The sequence below is a fragment of the Crotalus tigris genome, unplaced genomic scaffold, assembly GCF_016545835.1.
Source record: "Crotalus tigris isolate CLP2741 ecotype Arizona unplaced genomic scaffold, ASM1654583v1 scf7180000018773.180596, whole genome shotgun sequence".
Taxonomy (NCBI): Eukaryota; Metazoa; Chordata; class Lepidosauria; order Squamata; family Viperidae; genus Crotalus; species Crotalus tigris.
In genome coordinates this window covers 159,737-178,674 of record NW_024097192.1, presented here as the reverse complement: position 1 = coordinate 178,674, position 18,938 = coordinate 159,737, and the positions used below count along the sequence as shown (strand labels likewise).

At 41.5% G+C, this 18,938-nt stretch overlaps 1 protein-coding gene across 1 annotated transcript in view; it reads left to right on the top strand.

The window, feature by feature from the left end:
- Positions 1 to 218: 218 nt before the first annotated feature.
- Positions 219 to 18,938, top strand: part of LOC120313721 (SRSF protein kinase 2-like) — a gene marked incomplete at its 5' end in the record, with an annotated part of 52,330 nt that continues 33,610 nt past the window's right edge. Inside the window, 8 exons of the mRNA XM_039355901.1 lie at positions 219 to 417; positions 7,509 to 7,617; positions 9,692 to 9,779; positions 11,037 to 11,124; positions 12,900 to 13,006; positions 13,887 to 14,052; positions 15,236 to 15,261; positions 18,289 to 18,538. Of these exons, the coding sequence (XP_039211835.1) occupies positions 219 to 417; positions 7,509 to 7,617; positions 9,692 to 9,779; positions 11,037 to 11,124; positions 12,900 to 13,006; positions 13,887 to 14,052; positions 15,236 to 15,261; positions 18,289 to 18,538 (1,033 nt within the window). The remainder of the gene's footprint in view (positions 418 to 7,508; positions 7,618 to 9,691; positions 9,780 to 11,036; positions 11,125 to 12,899; positions 13,007 to 13,886; positions 14,053 to 15,235; positions 15,262 to 18,288; positions 18,539 to 18,938) is intronic.

The window sequence follows — 18,938 nt, the reverse complement described above, 5'->3', positions numbered from 1 at the left end:
CCAATTGGCCATATTGTGTCTAGGTGTCCCACATCAGTCCGTGTGTTCCTAGACCTGGGAATCTCATAAGCAAGCTCCCAAAAGGCCAGCATTTTACTCTGATGACATCGGCAGCTAGCCGACGAAAGCTAAGTGTATTAAACAGTTTTGTTTGTATTTTATCCTGGTGTTCAATTGTTTTTTTCAAGAATGAGTATACCCAGGATTTGTAGTTTTAGCATAATCAAGGACAAATATATATATACATATCCATATATTTTATTTGTAGGCCAGAGCCTCCACAAAAAGTTCCCTCCGCACCGCCGCCACCTCCTCCTCCACCACCACCGTTGCCAGAACCGACCCCGCCGGAACCAGAGGAAGAAATTCTAGGATCCGATGATGAGGAACAGGAAGATCCTGCAGATTATTGCAAAGGTAAGTTGGTTAAAAATAACGGGATTAATGATTAGAACAGGATGCTTGGATGCCTGTGGAGATCATCAATCCATCCAGGTCACGGCTGTCCCAAAGATGCTTTTTCCAAAGGCTTTCTTGGGGTTTTTTTGTTTTTCTTTTTTTTCCCCGTTGAAAACCAGTCAGAACCAAAGAAGCTTCTGGGATGAGGAGCGAAAAGTTCGAGGAAAAAAACAAGAAAGTCCACTTGCTTTTTGGAAAAGCACCGTCAGGACAACTGGATGCTTGCCTATGCTTTGCCTATCCAGGGTCAAAGCGCAGAGGCAGCCAGCCACATAAAAACGGACTCCCGGATCCAGCATTTTATACCCTGACGATGTCGGTAGTGTGGCCGACGAAAGCTTGGTTTTGTAGATTAAACATTTGTGTTTATGATTTTATCTTGGTGATCACCTTACTTTACTTCACATTATGTGTATACCCGGGATTCATGTTTTTAATACTATTAAGGACACATCAGTGATGGCAAACCTTTTAGAGACCGAGTGTCCAAAAACTGGTCGTGCCCCTGCTCCACCCTCCCTGCCCGCCCCCATTCTGCCCCCCATCCCCTGCCCCGCCTGCCCACAGGACCACTCACCGCCTCCAGGGCCCGCCGCAGATCGCCCAGGCAGCCCAGCAGCACTATGGTGGTCACACTCTCTGCCTGTGCCCTGCAGCGTCAACTGCGTGATGGGGTGGGAGGGCAGAGTCTTGTCTACTCTACCTGGCTGTCATGTCCTTGGCTGCGCTGCTCCGCGTGGGCCACGCTCGGGGGCGACTCTCCTTCAGGGGGGCTGCTAGAGAGGAGGGGGTCACGGGGAAGCAAGGCTGGGGCAACGGCACATGTGCCCGCCTCTGGCACGCGTGCCATAGGTTCGCCACCACTGAAATATTTCCTGTTATCAATTGAATCTACCTTCCGCGGACCGAAGGGGGGGAGTGGTTTTGCGTGCTGCCTGCATCCCGCGGATGGGGCTTTCCTTGTTTGTGTGGCCCTGTTGCTGCCATGCCGTGACCCGGTACTGGTCCAGGGACTCGGGGGTCGGGGACCCCTGCTTTATTGTATGTCTTGGCACTGAAACCAACAAACCCTTTAACCTAACAAGGAAGCATGAATGGTTGAGATTCAGCACCATAACACCTTCCCATGTTATAGTTGAAATAGCGTATAGTCTTCTTATACAGTGGTACATTGGAATTCATCGAATTTGGTATTCAGTGGATTTTGACGTGAAACATTTGTCCCGTTGCTCATCATTTGTTCGGTACTCAACCCACAAGCTAGAATTTGTCCGTGTCAGCTGCCTTGTGACTTACTATATTATGCCTTATGGGAAACATTTGTTTGGTACTCATCGTTTTTGGTACTCATTGTGGCTCCCGGAATCAATTAACAACGAGTACCGAGGTACCACTATACATATACTTTTAACTATTTCTCAACAGTAGCGCTTGTGGGTTCATATGTATATAACGTCTGATTCCAGTTTTGGATTGCAGAATTTCGGCTCGTTAGTGACACCGATTCATTAAATGATTTTTAATAGGTAGGTGATGAGTATTTAAAAAAAAAACCTCTCTCATTTGATTAATCCCAGCGAAGGGTAGTTTGAAGAACCTCGGCCAGCAGTTCTGAGTCCCTGCTTTCTCTTGATTTCCAAATTAGATGGGGGAAAGAGGAAGCAATATTTTTTCATTGTATTCAACCCAGAGTCATTCTGTGAGTGAAATGGGTAGTCTCTGAATGAAATTAATTAATTAATTAATGGTCCTTGGTGCTCACTGAAATGGGTTGCTTTCCTGCCAATGTTTCATTACCAAACTAGACAGTACACTAGAACAGAGGTCCCCAATCTTTTGGACACCAGGGACTGGTTCCGTGGAGAGAGGTTTTCCCGCGGACCGGGGGGGGGACACGTGGTTTTGTGTGCAGATGGGGCTTTGCTTGTTTGTGTGGACCGGTTGCTGGCCTGCCGCGGCCCGGTACTTGTCCACAGACCGGGGGGGTTGGGGACCCCTGAAGTAGGGCAGGAGTCCCAAACCTTTTGGGCATCAGGGATCGGTTCCGTGGAGAGAGGTTTTTCCGCAGGCCGGAGGGGGGGGGGTATGTGGTTTTGTGTGCAGATGGGCCTTTGCTTGCTTGTGTGGACCGGTTGCTGGCCTGCCGCGACCTGGTACTGGTCCACAGACTGAGGGGTTGGGGACCCCTGAACTAGGGCAGTGGTCCCCAACCTTTTGGGCACCAGGGACCGGTTCCGTGGAGAGAGGTTTTCCCACGGACCGGAGGGGGGGATGTGGTTTTGTGTGCAGATGGGGATTTGCTTGTTTGTGCGGACCGGTTGCTGGCCTGCTGTGACCCGGTACTGGTCCACAGACTGGGGGGGTTGGAGACCCCTGAACTAGGGCAGTGGTCCCCAACCTTCTGGGCACCAGGGACCGGTTCCGTGGAGAGAGGTTTTCCCACGGACCGGAGGGGAGGGGACGTGGTTTTGTGTGCAGATGGGGCTTTGCTTGTTTGTGTGGACTGGTTGCTGGCATGCCGCGGCCCGGTACTAGTCCATGGATCGGGGATTGGGGACCCCTGCAGTAGAAAATTAAATTGAGAGCAAACCTCACTGCTTGCTCTAGCACGGATGATGTTACCTAGTTTGGATAATGAAACGTCTTCAAGAAAACCACCAAGGTTAGCAAGCACCAAGGACCCCACCATACAAACCCTGATTACAGATAGTCTCCTTTACCAATTAAGTAAGTAAATAAGTAAGTAAATAGCTGTCCAGATGTGCCCAGAACAGTCAGTAAATAAAGAGCAGTCCAGATGTGCCTAGAACAGTTGGAAACTCCTGTAGAGTTTGTGTGCCACAGGTCCACGTGTCTTTTCCTTGGTGGACTAGACGTTTTTTCTTTTCTTTAGCTCTTTTTTTAATTCTAGACTCTGGCGATGTCTCCTATTCATTGAGCTAACAAAGGCAGGAATTTCCCCCCCCCCATTTGCCAGCTTAAAATAATAGCACATTCAAGAGGTACTTTGCAAAGGAATCATCTCTGTATTTCTACTTCTTTCTTTTCCAAGCCAGACAGCCCTCCATCACGTGAAACATTTTCACTCTTGGCTTTGTGGCCTTCTTGTTACAGAACAGCTCTTTTTAAAAGAGCGATAGAATTGATGCCGAATGTCACATTTTTTTTTACCTTGGTTTTTCTTTTTGCCATTCAGAATATAGACTTGTTAAAATGACGTTGGCTGATTTTTTTTTCATTGCCGCTAAGATAGTATTACGTAAGAACAGCGCGTGAAAATTCTGTATGTACATAAGGAAAGATTAATTATTAGTGGGTGCAGATTTTTAAAAATGGTTGAATGGGTTAAAAATAAAAATAAAGCCCAGCCAGCTTTACTTATCTATTTAAGTAGATTTTCCGAATGCCCTAGTGAAGTGGTTCTCAACCTTTTTAATGCCGCGACCCCCAGCCTGTCGTAAGTTGAGGACTACTCAACCGGTCGTAAGTCGAGGACTACTCAACTGGTGCAGCACCGTTTGCAGAATGGGACTTTTGGCGGGCTCAGCAGAGCAGAGACAGCCTAGACAATTCCTATTGGCTTTTGAAAGCCAATAGGATTAGACTCTATTCAAGAGAGTCTATTCTATTGGCTTTTAAAAGCCAATAGAATAAAAGGGAGTAGCACAGCTAAGGAAAAGGGGGAAAAAATGGCGGACTGCGTTGTTTGGCGACCCCTGTAAAATGGTCGTTCGACGCCAAATGGGGTCCCGACCCACAGGTTGAGAACCGCTGCCCTAGGGTGTGCTTGCATTTTGATTGCAAATACTAAATTAGTCTCTCAAATGACAACACGAATTTTAGTGTGTTTTTCTTTCATATTTGCATATATTAATCCTCCTTGATAAGCAGATTGATCCAGATTTTGGGCAAAGGTGCTTTTTTTTCCAGGAGGAAACTGGACTGCCTTATATTTCTTTTGAAAACATTTCGCTTCTCATCCCAGAGGCTTCTTCAGCTCTGCCTGGATGGTGAGGAGTGCAAATTTTTGGACAAATTCTTCCCTTCGTAGTCTCCTTGAGACTGGTCTGATAGCCTGTACTGTAAGGTGAATTGACAGTTTATATCCCTAGTGAAGTTTCTCTTGAAAAAAAAAAAAAAGAAATGAAGAATTAAATACTCTGGAAATCCCTAACTTTCAAAGGCAGATGTTTTGAAGAAGCATTGAAAAGTGACAGCTTTTTCCTCTGCCTAATCATGTAGGTGTTTTTTTTTTTCAGATGCTAATAACCCCCCCCCCTTTTTTTTTTCTTTCTGTACGGTTTGTGACCTCCAGTTTGCTTTTGAATTAACTTATTTGCCTTTCTTAAAAAAAAAAAATGACAACGGAGTATTTCAGATTTAGAAAATAAATGATTCGTAACTTGATTGTAATTATCCAGATGTGTTCTTCACGGCTGTCACAGAGAATTTAGATCAGGGAATTTAGATCAAGTTACGTCTCCCACTTATTCCTGATCTCCCCAAATTCCTCGCCCACTGGGCTAGGCTAAAGAGGCTGATGGGAATTACACTGACATTTGAAGGACCAAGATTACCTAACCAATTGAGAACATTTTCAATTTCTGAGGACTTTTGTACTGGCAAACGCCAATAATTGAAATTTGGGAAATAATTTGAAATGTCATTGGGTGCGATTTGAAACGAATCAAAGGCTCATTGGAGTGTCTTCATTTTGCAGCAGTTGCAAACTCTGAATCTTAGAAATGATTTTGTATAAACTTTGGGAGCTGCATTTACTTGAGCTGGTCTACAAGTGAGACACAACTGCTAGTGGGGTAGTCCTTATTAATACTGCAACTTTGTAGAGAAGACGTTGAATAAAGATTTTTTTCTGTTTTAATAGTAAACAGTACTTGTGTAACACGTAGAGAGTATTTTCAGGCCAAGCCATGGCTTATTTTATTGTGGTTTGCAAAATAAATGGCAGTTATTGTGCTCACACACTGTGTTGAACGATAATCTGTGTTTATAAACCAGAATGAATGTATAAAGTAAGGTAAGCCATAACCAAAAAAAATGTATTTTGATCTAATACAATATAACAGCCTTTGATAGAGAAATGCTGATAGGATATCTAATAAAATAAGCTCTCATTTTAATCAGTTAATGTGGTGGGGATCCTGTTAATACTGAATGTTTGTTTAATTTGAATGAGTTTGCCTATATTATTTGCATATACTAAAACGATAAATCAGAATTTGCACTGGTATAGAATAGGACTGTAATGTAACATAGGGAGCGTTTTATGTATTTTGTGGATCCATAAAATACCAAAAAGGGATTTTATCTAAGCGAAGTCCCCCCCCCCATTTCATTCAACTCACTAAAATGAGGTCTAGAACATCAAGAATTTGATACTGGTATTAAAGTGTTGTATTGATAAAGTCTTGGTAGAGGGAAGGGAAGCAGGGAACTTTCCATTGAAACAAACACAGACCAATTGGAAATGAGTTACCTACGAGAGCTGTGATATGTGTGCATGTGGTTAATGGGTTTGTGTTTTACTGAACTTCAGTTTGGTTTTATTTGATTTTGTTGGTCAATGAAATGTCTTATTTTTATTGGGTTCACCACCCAATAAAATGGGACAAATGGATAGCTTTATATACTGGAGGGAGGGAGGGAGGAGGGTTAGATGGATGGATGGACGGACGGATGGGTGGAGGGAGGGTTGGAAGGATGGATGGATGGAAGGAAGGAAGGTTAGATGGATGGATGGACGGACGGATGGGTGGAGGGAGGGATGGATGGATGGATGGATGGATGGAAGGTTGGATGGACAGATGGTGGAGGGAGGGTTGAATGGATGGGTGGTGGATGGATGGAAGGTTGGATGGAGGGAGGGAGGGTTGGATGGATGGATGGAAAGTTGGATGGATGGATGGATGGAAGGTTGGATGGATGGATGGATGGGTGGAGGGAGGGAGGGTTGGATGGATGGATGAATGGATGAATGGATAGGTGGGTGGAGGAAGGGTTGGATGGATGGATGGGTGGATGGATGGATGGATGGATGGATGGAAGGTTGGATGGAGGGAGGGAGGGTTAGATGAATGGATGGATGGATGGATAGGTGGGTGGAGGAAGGGTTGGATGGGTGGATGGATGGAAGGTTGGAGGGAGGGAGGGAGGGTTGGATGGATGGATGGATGGATGGAAGGTTAGATGGATGGATGGAAGGAAGGTTGGATGGATGGGTGGATGGATGGGTAGAGGGAGGGAAGGTTAGATGGATGGATGAATGGATAGGTGGGTGGAGGAAGGGATGGATGGATGGATGGAAGGTTGGATGGATGGAAGAAGGGTTGGATGGATGGATGGATGGATGGATGGATGTTTGGATGGAGGGGGGAGGGTTGGATGGATGGATGGAAGGTTAGATGGATGGATGGATGGATGGATGGATGGAAGGTTGGATGGATGGGTGGGTGGATGGATGGATGGATGGAAGGAGGGAGGGTTGGATGGATGGATGGATGGATGGATGGATGGATGGATAGGTGGGTGGAGGAAGGGTTGGTTGGATGGATGGATAGACGGATGGATGGATGGGTGGAGGAAGGGATGGATGGGTGGACGGGTGGGTGGGTGGGTGGAGGGAGGGAGGCTTAGATAGATGGATGGATGGGTGGAAGGAGATTTGGATGGATGGGTGGGTGGAAGGAGGGAGGGAGGGCTAGATGGATGGAAGGAGGGGTGGAGGGATGAAATATTTTCATAGACTAAGGTACTGTCTTCGCAATTACGATACAATGAAGCTTCAGAAAACAATTAAATCTTTAAAGTGTGTTGCCGGATATTTTTGGAACAACAAATTAAATCCAGCAATGCAATCTTAGGCATGTCTTCTCAGAATTGTTCCATTTTAGTCAGCAAAGGTCTATGCAAACGTTTACATTTGCAATTCTGTAGGTAGCTGGCGATATTGAGATCCTTTCATGCATACGTAAGTAAAATGCTGCAAATTAAATTATATCCTTAATTATATCCTTTTATTTTTTGGAAAGGTGGCTACCATCCAGTGAAAATTGGAGATCTTTTCAATGGTCGATATCACGTTATCAGAAAATTAGGATGGGGTCACTTCTCTACAGTCTGGCTATGCTGGGACATGCAGTAAGATATGTTCTTTCTCTCTGCATCTTGTTTTTATTGGATGGATGGATGGATGGATGGATGGATGGATGGATGGATGGATGGATGGATAGATAATTAGATAGATAGATAGATAGATAGATAGATAGATAGATAGATAGATAGATTAGATAGATAAGATACATTGATAGATAAGATAGATTAGAACAGTGGTTCTCAATCTTTTTAATGCCGCGACCCCCAACCAGTCATAAGTCGAGGACTACCCAACCGGTCGTAAGTCAAGGACTATCCAACCGGTCGTAAGTCGAGGACTTTCCCTGCCCGGGAGCGCTGCGCATGCGTGGTGCCGCCCCCTGCTCCAGCCGAGGCGTAGCTGGCAAGTGGCAGAGACGGCGCAAGCCGACCATCGGCTGGGCCACCAGCTGGCCCAGCCCAAGGGAGGTAAGGCACCCACCGGGTCCCACGCGCACCAGCAACCCTCCCTGCGCCCGCCGGCCTCCCACCTCCCACCCCTGGCCCTCTTTTCCTTACATTTTTAGTAGTTGCTCAGCAGGGAGGGGTGGAAAGTTCCAGACAGCTCGCCTTCGCTGCAGATAACTTGCAGCACCGTTTGCAGAATGGGACTTTTGGCGGGCTCAGCAGGGCAGAGACAGCCTGGACAATTCCTATTGGCTTTTGAAAGCCAATAGAATTAGACTCTATTCAAGAGAGTCTATTCTATTGGCTTTCAAAAGCCAATAGAATAAAAGGGAGTAGCACAGCTAAGGAAAAGGGGGAAAAAATGGCGGACTGCATTGTTTGGCAACCCCCGTGAAATGGTCATTCGACCCCAAAAGGGGTCCCGACCCACAGGTGGAGAACCACTGGATTAGAAGATTAGATAGATAGATACAGATAGATAAATTAGATAGATAGATAGATAGATAGATAGATAGATAGATAGATAGATAGATAGATAAGCTAGATGATAGATTGATAGATTGATAGATAGCTTAGATAGATTAGATAGATAGATAGATAGATAGATAGATAGATAGATAGATAGATTAGATAAGATATAGATAGATAGATAGATAATTAGATAGATAATTAGATAGATAGATAGATAGATAGATAGATAGATAGATAGATAGATAGATTAGATAGATAATTAGATAGATAGATAGATAGGTAGATAGATAGATAGATAGATAGATAGATAGATAGATAGATAGATAGATAGATAGATAGATTAGATATAGATAGATAGATAGATAGATAGGTAGGTAGGTAGGTAGGTAGGTAGATAGATAGATAGATAGATAGATAGATAGATAGATAGATAGATAGATAATCTAATTGTACTAATTATACTTCTGATTTGGTTGCTAAAAATGTTACTTTAAATCCCATTAGTTAAAGGTAAATTATTGAAGAAAAGGTTATGACTGTCATTTAGTCATCTGAATATTACTGAAATGTTGTTACCGTTACAAATGAAAGCAAATATACGTGTTCCGGGATAATGTTGCAGGATCCTAATTGGACCAGGACCAGAAGCTTAAAACTTCTGAGCTTTCAGATTTGTGTTGGAGCCCATTCTCAGGGAACTTCTATGTGTAATATTTATTGTGGTGCCTTCCTATTGGTTGATTGGTCTGGTGATGGCTGGTGATTGGCTATTGTTTCCTTATGCTGTCATTGAGTGTTGGGAAATCGTAGAAAACACAGGTGGTCCTCGACTTACAATCCTTCTTTTAGTGACCCTTTGAAGTTACAATGGCAGCACAAGGAAACGACAGCTAATCACTGGCCCTCAATAGACCAGTCAACCAATAGGAAGGCACCACATAAATATTACACATAGAATATAGATCAAAGCACACATTCTGGACAGAGAGAAGTTTCCAGAAGTTGGTCTTCAGCACGAGTCCAAAAGCTTGGAAGATTAAACCTCTGGTCCCGGTTGACCAATCCAAATGGGATCCTGCCTAGTTATCATTTGTAGTGAACTTGTACTTAGTGTCTCTGTTTTCTCTATTTCTTCCTTTAAATAGAAAAAAGAATATAATATTGATAAATCTCTCTCTATATATTAACTATTATTTTAAAGGGGGAAACGGTTTGTCGCAATGAAAGTTGTGAAAAGCGCTCAACATTATACGGAGACAGCCTTGGATGAAATAAAATTGCTGAAGTGTGTAAGTATCAAGACAACGTCCCATTCTTTCGAGCGATGAATTGAAAAGCGCTTCTACAGTTGTAGGTAATTTTACGACTTAATTTTAGGAGTCCAGGAAGGCAGTGAAAACCACAAGGCCTGTTCAAACCTACTGTCAACGCCGCAACTTTGTTTTGGGTGGCCACAGTTGGGAGGGGGGAGGATGTGTGCTTTTAAGGTTAGACAAAACAATAAATTGTCCTGTGGGAACCAAGGTCACTGCTGCTGAGGTTTTGGCGGGTTGCTATATATTAGTTTTTTTATAATCACAACTGCTTAAAATATTGTCAGCAACACTTTGTCTGGGTTTCAATGCCTACTTTACTAATACACAGTAAGTTCCTTTCTCTCTGCCTCATTTTTCTAGCCAATGATAAAAAGTATTCCATGTTCTAAAGCAGACATGTCAAACACAAGGCCCGGGGGCCGGATGCGGCCCGCGAAGTGTTTTCATGTGGCCCGCGAAGCCATCCTGGAAACAGTGAGGGAACGGCCCCCATTGCCTTGGCCCTGGCCCAGGCCGGCCGGGAGCCAATGTACAATTTTGTGGTGGCCATCTTGGCACTTGCCCCAGTGGACCATGCCTTGGCCCTTGCCCCAGTCCCACCCCCTTCTGCCAAAGACCCTCAGATCTGTCCCACTCCTGCCCAGGCCCCCACAGGCACCCTTGACACGAATGATGTAGAACTGGGCACGCCCACCCAGTAGGCCACACCGACTCCATCCACACCCATCCAGTAGGCTGCACCCACTCTAGCCACACCCACCCGCCCCCCCCCAGGGCAACCGCAGTGCTGATGCGGCCCTCAGTGAAATTGAGTTTGACACCCCTGTTCTAAAATAAAATGAGTCTTCTTTCTCTTTCATTTTCAAAGTCAATCTATCCATTTCTGCACACTTTTAAGATTTTTTTTAATTAACACTTCCTTCGCTGGTAGATCTTCATTTTTCCAATATTGAGGGAGTACAATTCTTGCCGCAGTTAATATGTGTAAAATCAAATTTATACCCTCTTTCTCATAATAACCTACAGTTATGCCTTCGGTCTTGGTTTCATCTTTGACCATGCCCGTACTTTGTAGCCAATAAATAGGTTTTTTTTAAGGAAACCTCTTGCTTAGGACTTCTCTTTTGGAACTATGATACCTGCCTTGCCTTTAAAATAAGTGGTTAAAATATAAATGTTGCCGCTTCTTAATCTAAACTGTAACATGATGTTTCTCGTCTTTGTTTTTAGGTCCGTGAAAGTGACCCTAACGATCCAAATAAAGACATGGTGGTGCAATTAATTGACGACTTTAAAATTTCTGGCTTGAACGGCATACGTATCTTTTCTGCCTTTCCTTTTTAAGCAATATTAGAAGAGCTTGTTCATCCCCTTCAGAATATTATGCTACGTTAGTGGGTCAGTTCTCTAAGAATGAATTATTATGGTGGGAAATGCTGTAGAAAGCAGGGGGTTGGACTAGATGACCTCCAAGGCCCCTTCCAACTTTATTATTATTTTAAGAAATAAATATTTTTTAAAGTATAAGGATATTTCAGCGATCGTTCAGACATTTCATACAGTGGTTAAAGAAAGTCATATGTTTTTTGAGTGCTCACCTGTATTTTCTTATAAAACTCCAAAATTGGCATTTTTACACTTTTAAAAATAGGTGATATGGTCAATAACTTTTGTAATAATTTGAATATTTTTGTACTTTTGGAAGTACTTTTGTACTTAAATTTCAGATTGTTCAGGTTTATACGGGGTTTATCTTTTTATATTTTTGGAAAATAAGACTTTAAATTTCAGATTATTCAGGTTTATACGGGAGTTATCTTTCAAAATAGCCAGCCTTTCTTAAAATACTGACCACATAAAGGTTTTCATGTTCTAAACTGTTCTAAACTCAATGTCCTTGAGTGCCGTAAATACAACTAGCAAGTTATATTACAATATACAATATTTATTTTGTAATCTTTTAATTTGTATAATGCAATGTAATATTTATATTTGCACCTTTGTCTATTTTTATATCTATGGGAATGGGTCTGTTTCCATATTGTCTACTTTTGACAGTCAAACATATACACTGTCACTAAATAAAACACCAGCTGATTCTATAACAGATCGATGTTTCATTATAATTCAGGGGTCTTCAAACTTGGCCCTTTTATGACTCGTGGACTTCAACTCCCAGAATTCCTTAGCCAGCATGGCTCAGCTTGGAAACCTCTCCCTTTCCCCTCAGCATGGCTGGCTGAGGAATTCTGGGAGTTGAAGTCCACCAGTCATAAAAGGGCCAAGTTTGAAGATCCCTGTTATAATTGTAATTATTTACAAGGCGTCATTGCTACAGGAATAATTTACGTTCTTTTGGCTTATACTAGACTGAAAATACCTTTTGCAGTCGCATGAGTTGGTGTCACAGGGATGTTCTGCATACATTGTTGTTGTTGTTAATTGCGAAGTTGTGTCCGACCCATCGCGACCCCATGGACAACATTCCTCCAGGTCTTCCTGTCCTCTACCATCTTCTGGAGTCCATTTAAATTCACACCTACTGCTTCAGTGACTCCATCCAGCCATCTCATCTGCATACATTATGAGCTTTTATTTTTTTCTCTCGCTATTTTATTAAAGCATTTTATTTCATAAAGTTAATCTGTAGACCCTGCTCGTATTTCCCCCCCCCCATTCAATTGTGATCGATCCTTGGATACTCCATCAGTTTCCTTGGCAAGTTTCTCAAAAGTGGTTTGCCATTCCCTCCTTCCTAGGGCTGAGGGAGAGTGACTGGCCCAGGGTCACTCAGTTGGATGTATGTCTAAAACAGGACTGGAACTCACAAGTCTCCGGTTTCTAGCGTGATGCCTTAACCACCACACCAAACTGGTCCTCATGATCGTATTTATCTGCCCATGTTTATTCTTGATGGGTCCAGTCTGGGGCTGTGCAATTTATCTTAACGCTTGTCTTTACTTTATATAAGAACCTTGCAAAAGAGTCCGTTCCATCGTGCAATTGCAGCAGAAGTCCTCTTTGTAATGGCTCTGTAAACACAATTGTGCGCCAATAAAAATCCCTTGCCATTTATCCTTAATGGAAACACAGATGTCTGTATGGTTTTTGAGGTACTCGGACATCACCTTTTAAAATGGATAATTAAGTCCAGCTATCAGGGCCTTCCGATCCATTGTGTAAAAAGTATAATAAAACAGGTAAGGTTTTGGTATTTAATATGTCAGTTTAGGTATTAATATATCATTGTCTAGCACAGGGGTGTCAAACTGCCGGCCCGCGGGCCGGATGCGTCACGCGGAAGCTGTGCCCATCCCATTGCCGGCAATAGCAAAACTGTCCCGATACATTGCGCGACGTCACGTGACGTCGCAAGCTTGACATGTCTGGTCCAGCAAAACGTGGAAATATTGTGTTTTTAGTCCCCCCCCCTTTTTTTTTGGATTACTTCCAGCTATTTGTGGTGTTAAGGAGAAACCTGGCCAGGAATTCCTCATGAGTGTAAAGTTATAAAACACCGAGATCTTAATACTTGGAAATAGGAATATTTGAGGAGTTCCAGTTTAGACAATTAGTTACTGACATTATTCTTAATAGCCGAAAAACTGCATGTTACAACATGTAGCAGTACATGAAATGACGTTGTGCTTGTCTCAGCCAGTCTTACATAGCATTTAATACAGGCATAGCACTAGCACTTAGACTTATATACTGCTTTGTAGTGCTTTTACAGCTCTCTCTGAGTGGTTTACAGAATCAGCCTATGGCCCCCAACAATCTGGGTCCTCATTTTACCAACCTCGGAAGGATGGAAGGCCGAGTCAACCTTGAGCTAGTCAGGATCGAACTGTAGACGTGGCCTGCAGTACCGCATTCTAACCACCAGGGCTCATGATTTTCAGAATATTACTTTGGGGAATTTTTTTTTTTTAATGTCGCCCTATTCGTAATGCTGAAATTAAGCAACATCTGGAAGGCTAGGAATAAACTCCTGTTGGTGCTAAAACTGTTGAATCCTGACCCGCGTGGCTGTTTTTGATGGTAATGCCCTTATTCTCCATCTGAATATTTTGTAATCAGGTATTGCAGGGTTTAGATTACCTCCACAGCAAATGTAAGATCATTCATACGGATATCAAACCAGAAAACATCTTGATGTGTGTAGATGACACCTACGTGCGGAGAATGGCGGCGGAAGCTACTGAGTGGCAGAAAGCAGGAGCCCCTCCTCCCTCTGGCTCCGCAGGTAGAGTTTAAAATTTCGTGTTTTCAGCAAGCCATGGTGTAATAACCCTGGGTCGATTTTGCTTAATGGGAATGATAATACGTTTTAAAGGCACTTAATGGGAACGTGTAAATTTTCAGCCACTTTGCCATACGAAAGGAAGAAGAGTGTATTTCTTTTAACACACACACACACACACACACGATTAATATTTATATTTATACATAAGGGCGTAGGTTTATACATATGTTGTATATAGCATGCTTAAATGTGTATTATGTATGTGTACACTTTGGAGAGAGCAAACAACAAAATTTCATTTTTAATGTGTGCCAGTAAAAAATGACAATAAAGGTTGTCTGCTCTGTTCCGTTCTGTTCTGTTCCCTATTCTGTTCCCTATTCCATTCCATTTGAATTCCTATTCTGTTCTGTTCCGTTCTGTTCCATATTTTCTGTTCTATTCTATTCTATTCTATTCTATTCTATTCTATTCTATTCTATTCTATTCTATTCTATTCTTCATTATTCTATTCTATTCTATTCTATTCTTCATTATTGTATTCTATTCTATTCTATTCCATTCCATTCCATTCCATTCTATTCTTCATTCCTATATTCTATTCTATTCTATTCTATTCTATTCTATTCTATTCTATTCTATTCTATTCTATTCTATTCTATTCTATTCTATTCTATTCTATTCTATTCTATTCCTATTATTTCCTATTCTATTCCATTCCATTCCATTCATTTAACTTTGTTAGAGAGGTCAAAACATTTCCCAACACCTTTATTTGCGCATCCTAGTTCATTCTTTGAACAGGTTTGAAGCTGGATTGAACGTTCCAGTTCTACCTGGGCAATATATAGAAATCTCTCTCGGCCTGTAATAATGTTGTCATCCTGTGACTGAACGTCTCAGGTTTTTCTGGAAGGAGAACAGAGTTTGGAATGGATTGTTGCTTGGCTAGGAACATTGGGATCCAAGCAGGATAGATGGGAGAATAGGATATAGAATAGAGAATACAAATACAGAATAGAACAGAACAGGACAGAATAGAATTCTTTATTGGCCAAGTGTGATCGGACACACAAGGAATTTGTCTCTGGCTGAGTCTTATATCCATTGTTTGCTATTTTTTTAAACATACACTTGAATATTCCTAAATGTGACTCTGGCTGTCTCTTATTTTATTTTTTAGTGAGCACTGCCCCACAACAAAAGCCTGTAAGTACTGTCACATTATTGTTATTACGTACCTGATTCTTTTGTTTCGATGGTTGAAAGATAAAAACATTTTAAATGTTATCTGACGTCAAGTCTTCTGCATAACATTCACCATGCGTTATATTTGCCACTGGATTTTAAAACATGTTATGCCCCTTAGCTTAAATAAAACCACCAAGCACAGGTAGTCCTCAGCTTACGACCTCAGTGGAGCCCAACAATTCTGTCGCTAAATGAGACCTTTGTTAAATGAGTTTTGCTCTGTTTTACGATTTTCCTTCCACATTTGTTAAAGTGAATCACTGCAGTTGTTAAATTAGTCACACGGTTGTTAAGTGATTCTGGCTTCCCCCATTGGCTTTATTTGTCAGAATGTCCCAAAAGGGGATCATGTGAGCCTGCAACCGTCGTAAATACATACAAGTTTCCAAGCATCTGAATTTTGTTCACGTGACCCTGGGGATTGATGTGGCAACAGTTAAAACGATAAAAAATGGTCGTAAGCCATTTTTTCCCCGTGCCTTGTAACTTGGAAAGGTCGCTAAACGAACTGTTGTAAATTGAGGACGACCTGTATATGTTTCCTCTGCACAAATAGGTGGGGAGACTTGACAGGACCCAGAGGGTTATTTTGGAGAAAGTCATTTATCCCATCCTTCCTTCCTTGAATTTTTATTGCATGTGTGGTGTGTATAATAGCTTGCTTCTTCTGGTGTGGCTGTGAAGGCTACATTCCTGTCTGCAGTTAAGCATTAAAATGCCACTCGCCCAAAATAGCAGCTATGCAACATATTTTTCTTCAAAGATGAAATTTCCATAATTCGTGACAAATTGCTTGCGAAGCAAGGGAAAATTTCAACAACGGTTGGTGGGAAAAAAGAAAGAAAGAAGGGATCTCACTAGCTTAGCACATTTTTTAATAAGACCATGTAGGGAATTTTTATAGCGGTTGCCTTTATTGGATTTATTTCTGTATAGAAAGATACACCGTGCTCTGTGTCGTCCCCCCCCCCTTTTCACCCTCAACGTTGACTTCAGTGCGATTTTTAACAGCCTTCCTTCAGCTTTATAGCTTTGCTAATTTATATCGATGGTCACAATATAATGGAAACTGGCAGCGTTTTAGGTGGGATCAGTTAAATGCCGAAATAGATTTAGTAGCTGCATTTATAATGGGAAATTTAAGATGAGACCGTCCGTTCTGATAGCTACCGAGCTCTCCACCATGCATTTCTTAAACAATGCATTCTTAACATGAAATTTAAAAAAAAAAGGCAGATTGAAACAGCATCCTACGTCCTGCTTTTGATGGCTGCAAAATGGTACATTCCAGCTGGCCCATTCCAGGAAACTAACCTCTGAGTGGGAACTGGGTATATTTTGTAGGAAAGACTCCATATTAAGTTTTAATGGGCAGTAGCTACCCAAAAGCTTCAGAACACGACATTCTACGATGTGGGGTAAAAATAACTTTTATGCCCCCATACTGCACACTTACTTTATTTTAATATAGTTTTTATTTTATTTTAGTTTAGTTTAGTTTAGATTTTATTTTAGTTTAGTTTAGATTTTGTTTAGTTTAGTTTAGTTTAGTTTTTTATTTTATTTTATTTTATTAGTTTAGTTTAGATTTTATTTTATTTTAGTTTAGATTTTATTTTAGTGTATATTATTTTATTAGTTTACTTTAGTTTAGATTTTATTTTGTTTTCTTTATTTTCTTTTATTATTTTAGTTTAGTTTAGATTTTATTTTATATTTTATTTATTTTATTAGTTTAGTTTAGATTTTATTTTATGTTAGTTTATTTTATTTTAATTTATTTTTTATATATTTTATTTTATTTTATTATTATTTTATTTCATTATTTATTTTATTTTATTTTATTTTATTTTATTTTATTATTTTTGAGGCCACAGATAAATCTTTGTTAATTTTATTTGTATCCTGCCTTTATTAGCTTTACTAATAACTCAAGGGTGGCAAACACAGACGATACTCCTTCCTCCTATTTTCCCCACACACAAATACCAAAGTCACCCAGCTGGCTTTCATGGCTAAGGTGGGACTAGAACAGGGGTCTTCAAACTTGGCCCTTTGATGACTTGTGGACTTCAACTCCCAGAATTCCTCAGCCAGGCACGCTGGCTGAGGAATTCTGGGAGTTGAAGTCCACAAGTCATCAAAGGGCCAAGTTTGAAGACCCCTGTCTTAAATCTAACAAACAAAATGGAGGCTGGCTGAGGAATTCTGGGAGTTGAAGTCCACAAGTCATCAAAGGGCCAAGTTTGAAGACCCCTGTCTTAAATCTAACAAACAAAATGGAGGCTGGCTGAGGAATTCTGGGAAGTCCACAAGTCATCAAAGGGCCAAGTTTGAAGACCCCTGTCTTAAATCTAACAAACAAATGGAGGCTGGCTGAGGAATTCTGGGAGTTGAAGTCCACAAGTCATCAAAGGGCCAAGTTTGAAGACCCCTGTCTTAAATCTAACAAACAAATGGAGCTGGCTGAGGAATTCTGGGAGTTGAAGTCCACAAGTCATCAAAGGGCCAAGTTTGAAGACCCCTGTCTTAAATCTAACAAACAAAATGGAGGCTGGCTGAGGAATTCTGGGAGTTGAAGTCCACAAGTCATCAAAGGGCCATGTTTGAAGACCCCTGGACTAGAACTACACCAAACGGTATTCCCATTGTGAGGTTGCTTTGACTGTTGGACTGTATTTTTTATCAGACAGATTTTTGCAGATGGTTTGGAAAAAATGGATTTAAGCTGGTTGATAGCAGGTAAGCAAACGGCCGCGTCGCATATTAAGCTTGTTTTTTTATTCCACAAAAACAAAAGAGATTTGTATCTGAAAATTAGCTTTTTAGGATTCCAGCGTTTTCGTACAGGAAGGGGTAATAGGCTCTCCATCACTAATCTATGCAACATCAGCAGATTAGCGACACCTAACAAACTAATTGTCTTGTGTGATTCCAGACTAATTTGTGATGGTTTTTTTTTTCTTTCCTGTTTTCCCCTTCCAGATCGGAAAGATATCTAAAAATAAAAAGAAGAAACTAAAAAAAAAGCAAAAGAGGCAGGCCGAGCTGCTAGAAAAACGTTTGCAGGAAATAGAGGAACTGGAGCGAGAAGCGGAGAGGAAAAAAACAGAAGAAAATGTAACCTCTACTACTCCGTCCAACAAACAAGAGGACGGGTACCATCCCGAAGTTAAACTAAAAACTGTAGAGTTAGAGGAAGTGGCAGACGAAGAACCTGGGAACGAAGAAGATGGTGAGTTAGTTTCTTAACCCCATCTATTTATTATGCATTAAATCAACGGTTCTCCACCTGTGGGTTGCGACCCCATTTGGGGTCGAACAACCATTTCACGGGGGTCGCCAAACAACGCAGTCCGCCATTTTTGTCCCCCTTTTCCTTAGCTGTGCTACTCCCTTTTATTCTGTTGGCTTTTGAAAGCCAATAGAATAGACTCTCTTGAATAGAGTCTAATTCGATTGGAATTGTCCAGGCTGGATCCTGCAACATTATCCTGGAACACGTATATTTGCTTTCATTTGTAACGGTAACAACATTTCAGTAATATTCAGATGACTAAATGACAGTCATAAATTATTTTCTTCAATAATTTACCTTTAACTAATGGGATTTAAAGTAACATTTTTAGCAACCA